Source organism: Mustela putorius, unplaced genomic scaffold (assembly GCF_011764305.1).
Source record: "Mustela putorius furo isolate JIRA1106 unplaced genomic scaffold, ASM1176430v1.1 tig00000275_pilon_pilon_pilon, whole genome shotgun sequence".
In the NCBI taxonomy this organism is placed as follows: Eukaryota; Metazoa; Chordata; class Mammalia; order Carnivora; family Mustelidae; genus Mustela; species Mustela putorius.
Window position 1 is genome coordinate 19,776,668 of NW_025421341.1, and position 13,495 is coordinate 19,790,162.

The following is a 13,495-nucleotide window of genomic DNA, read 5'->3' on the forward strand; positions in this document are numbered from 1 at the left end:
TTTACAGAGTGTACGACACACGTACCTGTAGTCTGCGAAGTAGACAGGATCAGGCTCTGCTCTCCTTCCTCAGATATCTGATAGACATTGACAATGTATTTCCGGCCAGGAAGCAGGTCAGGGATGTTCACAGAAGTGGCCGTGCTTGGAAGATCTTTAAAATAGAAAGGAAAGGTTACCAGTCAGAGCAAACCAATCCCCGAACTCGCTCCACAGCCTGGAAGAGAAATATTGTTAAAACTACATATTCATGAGGGAAGGGGGTGAGTCTAGAAGGAAGTGTTCTAATGGAGAATCAATAATATCAATGCATTATGGGATAACTTTTCTTTTATTCCCCATTTTTTCGAAATTTTTTTTCTCTAAAGAGATGTAATTTGTATAATCCACCCCCAATTTGTAAAAGTAGCTCTCTGTAGTTAAAAAAGTCAGGGTGATGGTTATGGGCAGGAGACGACGGGAAAGAGGTATGTTCTTTTCTTATACTGTGCACCTCCAAAGGCTAACATTTTCTGCTGTGGTCTTCAAACTGGCAATCACTTCCCTAAAGAAAATCCTGGGAGCTCCTGGGTGGCTTAGCTGGTTGAGCGTCTGATGCGATTTCAGCTCAGGTCATGACGTCAGGGTCTTGAGATCAAGTCCCATGTAGGGCTCTGCACTCGGTGCGGAGTCTGCTTATCCCTCTCCCTCTGCTCCTCTCCCTGTTCTCTTGCTCACATAAATAAATAGTAAAATCTATTTTTAAAAAAATTATGAAAAAGAAAACACTATGGTTTTATAGACCTGTACCCAGGCAAATGGGTAATGTTGCTCATATTGGGAACCAGGAAAACGTGAGCATGGCTCAGGAAAATCCCAGCTTCATTCTAGAAATGCCAGCTCTGTCCCTTCCTCACACTGGAAGCTTGTTCAGTCCAAGCTGTCAACCGGTTCCAAAGCCATCATGACGGCACTTTTAGCTTACCGAGATACTGTGGTTCATCTCCCTCCTCACTCAGCTCGTATTCCACACGGAATCCTGACACAGTGTCTGAAGCTGAGACCCACGAGACCACAAAGCTGCTGGCTGTGATTTCAGTCACAGATTCAGACGTGGCCACAACGGGAGAAAGGGGTGTCGTCTCTCCTGTCACGGTGTTGCCTAGAGGGTCACAGAAAGGGGAGAGGGGACCTTCAGCCGTGGAGAGCATTTACTACTGTCACCTACAGAACACCATTAAAAGGAAAGGTTGGTGCCATCTATGGAAGAATAGGACTTGGGAAGCAAACCACTTCCTGAGGAACGCAGGCACAGCCATGAGGACGGGTGGCATACGTACTGGTCACAGGGGGGCTGGTGCTGGTGGTAGTGAAGTCAAAGCGTGTCACCTCTCGGTGGCCATAGTGCTGGACACTGATGAGCTGTCCCTCATATACCACACCTGGCGTCAGGCCTTTGATAGTGTATGAATTCAAGTGGCCAGGAATGGTAGCTTCCTTCCAACGGCCTGGAGAATTTTTCTAAAGATTTAAAAGAAGTCACGTAAGTATTCATAAGGATGAACATTCAGAGATGATATTGATTAGTCTTCAAAGAACGAGGCACCTAGGCAGCTCCATTGTGGAGGGAAAATCATGGAAAACAGGAATCAGAACAGGGACCTATAGCAGAGTTTAATATTAATAATAATTATTATCATAGCTAATATGTACTGGTAGCTCACCATGTGCCACCAACTGGGCTGTTTTACTTGCATTTGCTCATTTAAACTTCCTATCTCTCTTCCTTCCAAGTTAACGGTATAGTTGCCTTCATGTTACAGGAGAAGAAATAGTATTATATGACATGCCCAAGGCCACCCTGTCACAGGTGCTGGACACATTCCTTTTTGCCAGACTGATGAAGAATCCAAGTTTTGGCTCTCTCATTTTTTAAATTTCTACAATGAACAGAGCTATATTCTTCTCTCAAGTGGCAAAGGCCATGTATTCTATCTTTCACTAAGTAGGATACAAATTTCTTGCCTTGCAGAAATAGTAAAAAGTATAATCCTTCTTTGTGACTCAGTTCCTGAGACCATCACATATAAGGTTCCCCTGGTCTGGCTGTATGACTCACTCTTGGGTATGAATTACCCCATCAGAAGTAGTTCCCAACTTTGGGCAAGACTGCAGAAGAATGTGATTTCGGTTTACTTAATCTTTGATTCCAGTTTACATTTTCATATCCTGTCCAACTTCATTAACATGTCATGGATCATAAATCTCATTGCAATAAAATGTGTGGAAAAGAAACAGCCTTACTTCAAACAAGACGAGATCCTTTTAAGTGTAAATATTCTAAACTAAGTCAAAATACATTTTTAATGCCCAGTAACATCTTTAAATTATCCAATCAACCACTTCCTCGATAATTCAAATATTCAAGTGTCCGTTTATATTTTTGAAATCAACGAAACGGATCCTAGTATGTTTTAAATTCAAATTTTAACTCAAATACCCTGAAAAAAAAAACCCTGCAATTAGTCATGGCAATTAGCTCAGATTTAATGATAAATCTTTTGTTCAATGTGAACTTTTCTAGATAGTTAGCTATCAAAAGAAAATACTCAAACACAAAATCTCAGGTAACATCCATTGAGAAAAAACCTGAAAATTCTTTGTTTTTTTTTTTAAAGACTTTATTTATTTATTTATTTGTCAGAGAGAGAGAGAAAGAGAGAGAGAGCACAAGCAGGCAGAGGCAGAGGGAGAAGCAGGCTCCCTACTGAGCAAGGAGCCCAATGTGGGACTCGATTCCAGGATCCCAGGACCATGACCCAAACCAAAGGCAGGAGCCCAACCGACTGAGCCACCCAGGCATCCCTGAAAATTCTTAATTGTTAAAAATCTCAAATTCATCACTGCAGTTTTTTTGAAGACTTTCCAATTCAAAGTATATTTTATACCTCTCTGTAAATGTTCCTTATTACAGAGATCTTCTGTAACAACTCAGAGTTAGCTTTAAAGTAAATAAAATTGGTGATGAAACAAAAAGATGAGAAACAAGGTTTTTAGGGGAAAATATAGTGATCTCACTGACTAAAATCTACTACATACAAAGTTCTGGAAATGGCTGATTCATATACCATGGATAAGAGTACAGAGTATACTACAAAAAGAAAATGATTTTACAGCTTGAATTTTTTTCTCCAGGAATTTAAATACAACTGCACAGGGCAGTCAAAGGTTTCATTTTGTTATTTATTTATTTGTTTGTTTTTTTATTTAAAGAGACAAAGAGAGTAGGTGGCAGGGGGAGGGGCCGGGGGAGAGGGAGAAGCAGGCTCCTTGCTGATTAGGGCACTGACAGACCCTGGGATCCAGACACAGCTGAAGGCAGACGCTCAACCAACTAAGCCACCCAGGCACGCCCCCCCCAACCACCCATTTTGTTTCTAATTGCTAGAATTTGATAGCTATGACTAAAAGTGGGGATTTTTCTCCTGTGTTTAAAACAGTGTTTCTCAAGTTACAAGTCATGAATTTTGGAAGTATAGCAGGCAGGTCTGAAGGATAAGAAAAACTAAAGCTTACTAGACCAATACCTTCCTCTGTAGGATTTCTTCAATTTCTAGATGGTTCTTATTAGAAAATCATAAGGTTCACTTTTTAAACAAACTGTCATTCCTCATGTATTCTTCCCTCCAACCCTCTCTTCCCTTCTATCTAAATAACTTCAGAGGATCAAAAATAATGTTTTAAGAAGTGCTCCCTTATGAAAATGAATCCAAAGAGCTAAATACTGATTTTTCAAATCATGGAAATGATGCCCATCATTGTTTTCCTCTGACAGAGTTCCAAGACATGAAACCTTCAGATTCTCTTCCCATATTGGGGAAGAATCGTTTCTGGCATTATCATTTCTAAGTCCTTGTTAAGAAGATCGTTCTAAATACCAAATCTTTCTAAATCCTTCCAAATACCAAAAAAGCTAAATCTTTATGTCAAGCCACAGATAGTCAGTCAGATCTGTGGGCTCAAAAGTTGGAAAAAAGAATGTTTAGGACGTGTTAATTTCGGTAGCCTCAGTGTGCGCAGTTTCTGAGTGGGATACTCACAGGCTTCCATCTGAGAATGTACTTGGAAATGTGAGATGGTTCTGGGGCATTCCACTGGATAGGGTGAGAATTGGGTTGACTGGGGGTCTCGGTGATGATTACTTGGACGGGACCAGTTGTGCCTGAAAATGAAAATGTGAGATTTGGTGATCTTGGGTATTCACTTACTTTAGCTTAAAAGTTACTGCAAATGGATGGTCATCATTAAAAGACGGTTTTATTTATCAGTAAATGTGAGTAAAAAAAAAAAATTCTGGGATTATTTTTTTACATCTTGACCTTGGAAATCAATGCCACAAAATCCTTCCTTAGTCGATAGATCATCGTCCATCACATGAGAAATGCAAATAGAACTTGTTTATAGCAAATAAAATTTGAAAAATGCCACTGTTTGTTTTCCTCTCAATTTTCAAAGAATTTTGAGAAAATTGCGAAACTACTCAAACCCAAATAAAGCGACACAGAACCCAAACTCTATTTATCATACTGAGCTGCTTTCAAGCAAATTCTCATTTGTAAAGGCTTTCATCAAGAATGTATCTACCCCAAAAAAAAAAAAAAAAAAAAAAGAATGTATCTACCCTCGAAGAAGAAAACATTCCAAAGGCCATGGGACATGATGTAAAACACACATATTTCTAAATGAGATAGAATCCTTAATGAATAAATTACAGACTCAGTTTTCTTTCTTTTTTTTTTTAAGTAAGTCTTATTTAAGTAATCTCTATACCCAATCTGGGGCCCGAACTCATTACCCCCAGATCAAGAGTTGCATGCTCTTTTGACTGAGCCAGACAGAAGCCCTAAGACTCAGTTTTATTTCTTATCAGCCGAAGCATCCTATTGGGGGAAAGGTTAAGTTTTAGTTTTACTCAGTAAGTATACTCTAAAATCCTACCACTGAGTGCTCAAATTATTAAGAGATCAAACTTCTTTTTTTTCAAAGGCAGTTACCAACTGAAATGGCATTTTGAAGTATATACTAAATTCAGTATTTCCATATCTCAATATATATGACTGTTTCCAACAAAATTTAAAGTCTGATTTTGGTTCTTCTTCTTCTTCTTCTTCTTTTTAAAAAAAAACCATATAAGAGAAGTAGAATTAATTTCTTAGTAGTGTAGACTCCATTTAGGATAATAATGAAATAGCTAGAGAATTTAAGCTTACAGCATAGAACACCATCTTCTTCCTAAAGACTGTCTTTTTTTATGATGTCAATCAATGTTCTGCTTATTGGATATAAAAATAAAGTTCCTTGCCATAACCTTTCCAAGAATTTCTAACTGCTACTCTATCAAAAGAAAGCAACATTTTGCAAGTCTCACAAAGCATTTCACCTGTATGTTAACAGATTTAAGTTTTCTGAAAGCTCTTAGGGAAAAAAAAAATAGTCATCTTTGAACTTAATTGTTATGCTGTTCAATCCTCTCTGCAGACAAGATATTCTGTGGCAAAATAAGTACAAAGCTTGAATATCTGTGTAGATTCAAAAGTTTTAGGACAATATACTCACTTCTGCACTGGGAATAATTCAAAGTGGTTGGAAGACTAACAAATATTCTCTGAGTCTTAATTTCATTTAATGCACATATTTCTAAACCAAAATACCAAAATTCATGCATAAGATTATCCATTTTCCATTCTAAAGGAGGGTATATTTCACAGAACATGGAAGGATGTGTGTTCTCATCAACTGGCAGAAGTTAATTACACGTCATTTTTTAAATTACCCCTTCTGTTCATGAAGATCCTTGCAAATACAAGTGTACTTAAATTTATTTAATTTAATAAATTTAAAAAAATAAGACATATAATGAAGTAAAATGTCAGAGACGTGACTTCTGGGAACATCAGTAAATACAGGAATATCACGTCCTTAAATTCTTTACAATAATTGGCCTAAGGTTGTTTAAATATCGATTCTCTAAAGAATTCCTACTATGATTTCCTTAAATAAAAAGACATCTGATATGTATTTTATATAGTTTGACAATCACGATTTAAAGGGAGGAAGAAGTTTGTGATGCCACAGCATGTACTACACCAAGAGTGATCCTTAGTTAAACCACAGACTTTGGGTGAAAACAGTGCCAATGCAGATTTCTCCACTGTAAGCAATGCACACGCCAGAGGGGACTATCTGTAACAGGTGCCTGGGCATGTGTGAGGGCAGGGGCTACACGGGAAAGCTCTGTACCTTCTTTTCAATTTTGCTGGGAACTGCTCCAAAAAAAAACCCAGCCTTTAATTAAAACCAAAAGTTTTGATGGTAAAATGTCTATTAAGTTTCCGAAAGACAGTATGAATGTCTTTTACTGCTCACCTTTAACCCTGATCATGTTCCTGGGTCCGTGAGGAGGAGGTGGTGGGGAGGAAAAGATGACTCAGTGGTTTTTACCTCCGTGATGGAGCAAAACTACAGAAGTTTCTTTTCTTTCTAAAACTTAAAGCATTGGTTCGAAATTGTTTTGAAATTCACACTTGTACCGCAGCCCACCCTTAAGGGGGTTGCACTGAACAGCTGTGTGGGTTCATGCATTTAGTATATTTTTGTTCAGAAAGAAAAGAGACTGTGTCCATCATCTGTAAGGTCAACTCAATTCTGATTACCACTCTACCTTAATCTACATATGATCTGAAGACAGGAAGTCTGAAAATTCCGACATCATTTACATCAGTTAGATTCAATAAAACTAAAATTAATCTAGTGGTGTATACTAGCAATTACCATTGTAAAAACTTGACTTCCTCTCTTACTCAGTCTGACCAAGCTTAACCAGAAAACCGTTAAGTAAAAATATGACACGACGTGTATACTTTTAAAATCGGTTTAAAGTAAGGCTGAAAGGAATCATTTCCAGTAACGATGACCCTGAGGAAGTTAAATATTTATGCGTTTGTGACTCAGTCCTTTTTTCTCTCTTTTATTTGCTGAGATCTGTGCTTTTCCTAGCTGTTTATTGACAAACCAAATGCCTCTTATCTTCTGTTCCTTTGAACAACTCCATCAAATCCTCCCTGGGCGGAGCCTATGGGGCAAGGCTCAGAGACAGTCTCCTGGTCATCTGTGACTCCCTTACTCTTCTCACACTCAGAAAGCCCCGTGTACTAGGCGTGAACCATTGAGTAAACCAGACACAGAGATAAGCACCCAGCCTCGTACCGAGGGCAAATATCAACCCCCTCTCTAAATCTCCTCCTCCATGTTCACTGGGCATTCCTCTGAGCCTTTTTTAAAAAGCAGGAGCAAACTCAACCTGTAAAACTCCAAAGCAGAAGGCTTCTTTCCTTTCCACCTAGATTTTACCCTGGTCGTGTTCACCAAAATGCTTCCAGTGGAAAATGCTTCTGGCTTTGAGAAACAGGCTAGTTTTAAAGTGAGAAAAAACATTTCTCTCTAAAATCATTGAGGATGATTTTCAACAAACCGTCACACCAGTAACAATCTGAAACACAGAAACTAGAGAGCATTTCTTTAAACGTTTCTATTCTTTAGTTGCCTCATTAAAGAAGAAAACCAATGCACTTAAGGTTTTTCTATAGATTTAAAAAAAAATTATTAAACAAAAAAATTATTTTAAGTGATTCCTACACCCAAATCTGTCATAAAATACAACTTAAGGGGGCACGTGGGTGGCTCAGTGGGTTAAAGCCTCTGCCTTTGGCTCAGGTCATGATCTCAGGGTCCTGGGATCGAGCCCGGGCTCTCTGCTCAGCGGGGAGCCTGCTTCTCCTCTGTCTCTGCCTGCCTCTCTGCCTACTTGTGATCTCTCTCTCTGTGTCAAATAAATAAATAAAATCTTAAAAAAAAAATACAACTTAAGAGCCAAGTTCATTTATGCTGTGGGCTTAAGACAAAGGTCACCTTCGACAACTCTGACAGTGACTGAGGGATTGAGGAGAAGCGAGTTTCTTCCAAGTCTGTGGAAAGGGTGTATCTGGGTGGTTAGTATTTAGGATCAGAGGTCTGTTAGATAGTTAGTGCTGGAAGGACCTTTAAAGGCAATCAGCTTTAACCTCCCCGTTTTACAGATGAGAAGCTGACGAGTAGAGCCTGACATGGATCTCTTTCATAGCACCTGTACAGCTGGGACCCATGACTTCGGCAAACTCTAACTTCGATCAAATTGTTCCATACCTGGTTCTCGAGATAGTGAATCTCTTACTACACTATGAAGGGATTGAGATTACTTAATCTTAATTTCTGTCAGAGGCAGGTTCTATGCTAGGAAAACCTGTTTTTGTTTCTGAATGTGGGCCATGTTTCTAGTCTAAAGTCAACAGAGTTCTAGGAGGCTTTGCACCTCGGTAGTTATTCAAATAACTGGCACCTAAAGATGAAAGCTTCCTAATTATTATTAAATTTTAAAAATCTGATTTCTTTTCTCTCTTTTTTTTTTAAGATTTTATTTTTTTATTTGACAGAGAGATCACAAGTAGGCAGAGAGGCAGGCAGAAAAAAGAGAGGCAGAAGCAGGCTCCAAGCCGAGCAGAGAGTCCAATGCAGGACTTGATCCCAAGTCCCTGAGACTATGACCCAAGCCGAAGGCAGAGGCTTAACCCACTGAGCCACCCAGACGCTCCATAAATCTGTTTTTTTTTTTTCTAAATGAGTTAATCACACCTATAGCTAGGCATTATGTCCTATGACCTTAAAAACAACAACAACAACAAAATACCAGCAATAACCATTTGGGAGTATTTGAACTGCGTGGGCAGAAAATTGACCGAATTACTCAACTCTTGACCCAGAATACTTTGTTCTAGACTCCAGTTGATCAAACAAATGAAAATTTTGACACAAAGAGGCCCTGGTTGAAATGCTGACTGAACACACATACCCTGCATTATATTCCATGTCATCTCTGTATCCAATCTCTCCCTCAAGAGTCATAACATAAAATGCCAACACTTCGCTCCTAGGGTAGCTCACTGCACGGTTTTTATTTACATGTGCCGACGGGAGATCCAATTAGCTGGAGGTTTTAAACTTATGGGATGTTCTAGAGTGTTCAGAAACAAACTGACACACAGGCATATTTTCTCAGCCTCGCACATCTTTTACTTGACTGGGGAGGAAAGAAAATCATTTGAGTCAAAAATCCGATTGTTAGATAGTGATCGGCGAAAAAGAGGAGAAAGAGGAGAGGCTGATTCAGGGACCAGAGTATTAAAAATAAGGATCCTGCCCAGTTTTTACAACTGAGTTGGAAGCTGTCAGTTTGCACGAATCTAGCTACTTACCTGGATAGGTCTGCAAAGGCTGGCAATGCCACTCCCCAATGCCACGGCCATAGCAATAGCACTGGTACCTGACACCGTGCACATACTTCTCCCACGAATCTCCAATTTGATAAAATGTTCGGGTTTCTGAATCCTGGCATTGGTCTAAAATATATACAAAGTGAAAGAAGCGTCATCGAAGATGGAGAGCTACAAATCAAATTTCAGTGTGCTCCAGCAAGTGGGAAAGGGAGCATACATTCTTAGTTTCAATGGGAACTTGCAGGTGTCCTCACAAATATATGTGGTTACAAAATATTTTGTTCCTGTCTTTTACCTTAAAGGATAGCTAGCAGTAAATAAGTACCCACTGGAAAAAATGTTTGGTCTTCTAAAAAGATAGTAGTTCTAAATAAAAATTTTGTAATTTAGATTTCAGGATATCCTGACATTCTGAATACCAATTTGAGAAAACTAACTTAGATATATTTTTCCAACATGAATGAAACTGACTTACCATTTGAATAGTAAGGACAAAATATCACTCTATATACCTCTTTAAATTTTGGAGTGCTTAGTTTTACATGTAAATGAATGAACTAGATTTTCACTATGAATACTTGCTGAGCAGCTTCTGAAAAGACCTCTCAGGACTCTGTCTCAGCTTTGATAATCTCAGGTCAAACAAACTCATCTGATTAGTTTGTTTTCTTAGTGAGCAACAGGTCTCTCTTAGTAAAGGAATATTAATGGGTTACCTTAAAGCTGGCCCACAGCTCTATTAGGGCTCAACCTTCGCTATTTGCTTAGATCTATTATAGAGGACAGCCAAGAAAAATACAGTCTTTGGAAGGAGGTATTTCCTGGCACGAGAATCTACACAGTCAGCAAAGGAAGGTTCTCCTTCATAACATGGATTCTCTTTATGATCCAGAACCAAAGAACTGATTCTATTCTATTAAAATAAACCTGCATGTTACTAGACTCATAACAATAGATGACTACCAATATCAAGTTGATATACTGCGTCATGATTAGAGAAAAGATTTTTACAAAGCTCTCGGCAACACACTGATCAAAGTCTGAAGTCATGAACTAGCTTTCCTTATCTGAAACTTGTTAACTAGTCCCAGCATCCAAAACCATCTAGAGACACGAAGGCTAATTACCAACGGGATCACACTTCCATCTTCCCCGGCCCTGACCAAAGCAGGTACAATTCAGCATGTGTCCCTCCTCATGACGTTTGTGGAATGTGTCATTCACGTTGTAAGTGATGTCGTCAACAATGCACTGATCTGTTTAGGAAACAGTGGGGAGGTGAAGAGCTTTTTTAAGTTTCATAATAAAATTAAAAAATGTCATGCTTTTTTAAAAAAAAGATTGATCTATTTATTTTAGACAGAGAGCGCGCGCACGTGCTTGCATGCACAAGTTGGGGGAGGGGCAGAGGGAGAGAGAGAGAGAGAGAATCTCAAGCAGATGCCACGCTGAGTGTGGAGCCTGATGGGGTGCTCAAATTTACAACCCTGTGATCATGATCTGAGTTCAAATTAAGAGCGGGATGCTTAACCAACTAAGCCACCCAGGTGCCCCCAAAATACCATGCTATTCAAAGCACACAGTTGTTTCCACTAATTTATAACACCTCCCACTAAACTTACTATTCTACTAGCATAGAACGAACACTTTATTAAAGCTTAGTCAGAAATACAATTTTTGGAAAAAATAATTCTTTCATAAACTCTTTCTTATAAACTTAAGTATCAGAGGTCAAAGTGCATACAGCTACAGAATGCGGTAAAAATGCCTTCCTGTGGAAAGGCGATTTTTGAACAAATGCATATTTCACTTCTGGAGAAGTTTTTGCTCCATTGATAATGTCCGTCAGATCTCTGCTTGCTCTGAGAAATTGGGAGGAAGATCAAACATTCTTATGGAACACCCAACATGGTGTGATGGTCTGATCTTTGGAATGGCAGGGGTGGGGAGATACTTGGATATGGGAAATAGAATAACATCTATGGCGTTTGTGAAAGTAAAAAGAAAATTAGGGCAACTCTGTTCCTAACTCTCTGAGAAATCCTGAAAAAATTACTTTCCCCTTGAGGTCTCTCAGCTTCTTCATCTGGTAAGTGAAAAATTAGTCTATATGTCTTTCTAGGGTTCCTTTCAGTTCGGCAACCTCATATGGAATTATTATTACTGGAGTGTGTTACTCACAAAAGGAGAACAAGTTCAGGCCAATGTCAACATACCAGTTACATGAACTATTTATTAGCTCAGAGTTCTACCTAAATCTTCGTTTTCAAGTCAAAGAAACAGAAGTACTAAAATGGCTTTAATAAATCATCATCTCTATTATATACTAGGATCCAAAGGGGAAAAAAATGCTCTGAGCAAAAGAAGTAAGTTTCTGTCACCTTCAGTTTGGACTCACAAAGGTCTCATGTCAGAACAGCAGAGTCTCAGGGCACCTGGGTGACCCAGTCCGTTAAGCATCTGCCTTCAGCTCAAGTCATGATCTCAGGGTCCTGGGATCGAGCCCTGCATCTTCTTCCTTTACTTCTGCCCCTCCCTCCACTTGTGCACGTACTCTTCTCTCTCTCTCTCTCTCAAATAAATAAATAAAATCTTTTCAAAAAAATAGCAAAGTCTCTTTTCTTTAGAGAAATTATCCAATCTTTTCTAAATGTGACTCCAATAGCCTAACGAAAAGCTAAAAGGATCAGATGATTGTGTTCCAGCCTTTGGAGTCATCTTCTCAGCTCAGTGTAAGTACTTACCTCCTGGGAATGCCTCTGAATTTTAGAATTGCTTTGCCAGCTTTTCTCCACTGGCTATTGACATGAGAAGCTCAAGGTGTCCAGGAGACTCATGGCATGGCAATGCCTACTTCCTCTCCTACTTTGGTAAAGTACAAGTTTTCCCCTACAAACTTGGTCCTCTCAAAAGTTCTCATCAATGAGCTAGCATACCTCGGAGCTGGGAGTAGGCAACACAAGTCCATTCTCCACGACCATTCCCGACGCATGTGCACCTCATCATGTGACCCATATCGTGCTGTTTGTCCCACTGATCTCCAATGCGATACATGACCCCTTCATTGGTTGTGCAGATTTCCTCGTGCGCTGTGTGGAAATGGATGGAGAAATGATCACAAGACCTAAAAACATACACACTATTATCCATCTAGCTTGGTTATCCTAACAACTCTCACTTGGAAAGCAGTCTGGTGTGCCTTAAAGAAGTCTCAGCGCCACTGTGGGCATGTATGTGTAGAGTTTTGAGTCCTAAAGAGAGCAAACCTAGTCCAAAGGTGAAGTATGTTTTGGGGAATAATTGCAGGAAAGGTGAGGGCCATGTTAAACCATGATAATACCTACACATGCACACAACGGGTCTGCAATGTTCTAGAAAACTGATGTTGACTACTGCATCATAACTTTTTCTAGTTCTGCTTTATTCGATCCCAAAGGGAAACTATGTATTTGGGTAGAGAATTGCAAGGGAAAGCATGGTTTTCTTCTTAATCCAACAATGTATTTGTTGAAAAAATAAAAGTGAGTGTAAGTAGCATTCTTGGGTTTCAGTGCCTTATACAGACACTTGATAACAGTGCAAGTGGGGTTCTCGATCAAATGTAACTTGTGGGGTTCTTGAGATTTGAAAACAAGAGGTTTTGGTATTGGCTTCCCTTTCACCATTCATACCAACTATATCCCTCTTGAAACCAGAAAAGATCCCATACTTTTCAGAAAACAGAGTTTGTGCCATTTTGGTATTTCATAAGTGAGAGAATGTATTCTAGTTGAGCCACGGTTAGGTGTAAATATAGTAGGACTGTGACTACAGCAGTTACACATGAAATGTGTTAAGATACTCAGCTATGTGTTCCTTACAAATGACAAACTTGTGAAAAATGTGCATTTCCAGATGTCTTAAAAAGTGTATTTAATGTATTTATATATTTTTGGATATTAAATTATATCAAAAGGATTTTATGATTACATAAATAATTATATGCTAAATAAAATATATATTATATATACTATACATATATAATATACATACCATTTATGTAATAATATATACACTTACACAGATATATAAGTATACCTCATGAAGTTTTGTGCTGTCTGAAAATTAAGACTGAATGGGCGTACTGGGAGTAAACTGGACACTCTTCT

At 38.9% G+C, this 13,495-nt stretch overlaps 1 protein-coding gene across 13 annotated transcripts in view; it reads right to left on the reverse strand.

Annotated features, from left to right (window-relative positions):
• The window catches only part of FN1 (fibronectin 1), a 66,359-nt gene that overhangs the window by 41,055 nt on the left and 11,809 nt on the right, over nt 1-13,495 (reverse strand). For all 13 annotated transcript variants that reach the window (XM_004767001.3, XM_004766999.3, XM_004766994.3 and 10 more), the window contains exons 10-16: nt 12,284-12,436; nt 10,475-10,603; nt 9,327-9,470; nt 4,080-4,201; nt 1,320-1,500; nt 965-1,141; nt 26-154 (exon numbers count right to left, since the gene is read on the reverse strand). In XM_004767001.3, coding sequence (XP_004767058.1) covers nt 26-154; nt 965-1,141; nt 1,320-1,500; nt 4,080-4,201; nt 9,327-9,470; nt 10,475-10,603; nt 12,284-12,436 — 1,035 coding nt within the window. The remainder of the gene's footprint in view (nt 1-25; nt 155-964; nt 1,142-1,319; nt 1,501-4,079; nt 4,202-9,326; nt 9,471-10,474; nt 10,604-12,283; nt 12,437-13,495) is intronic.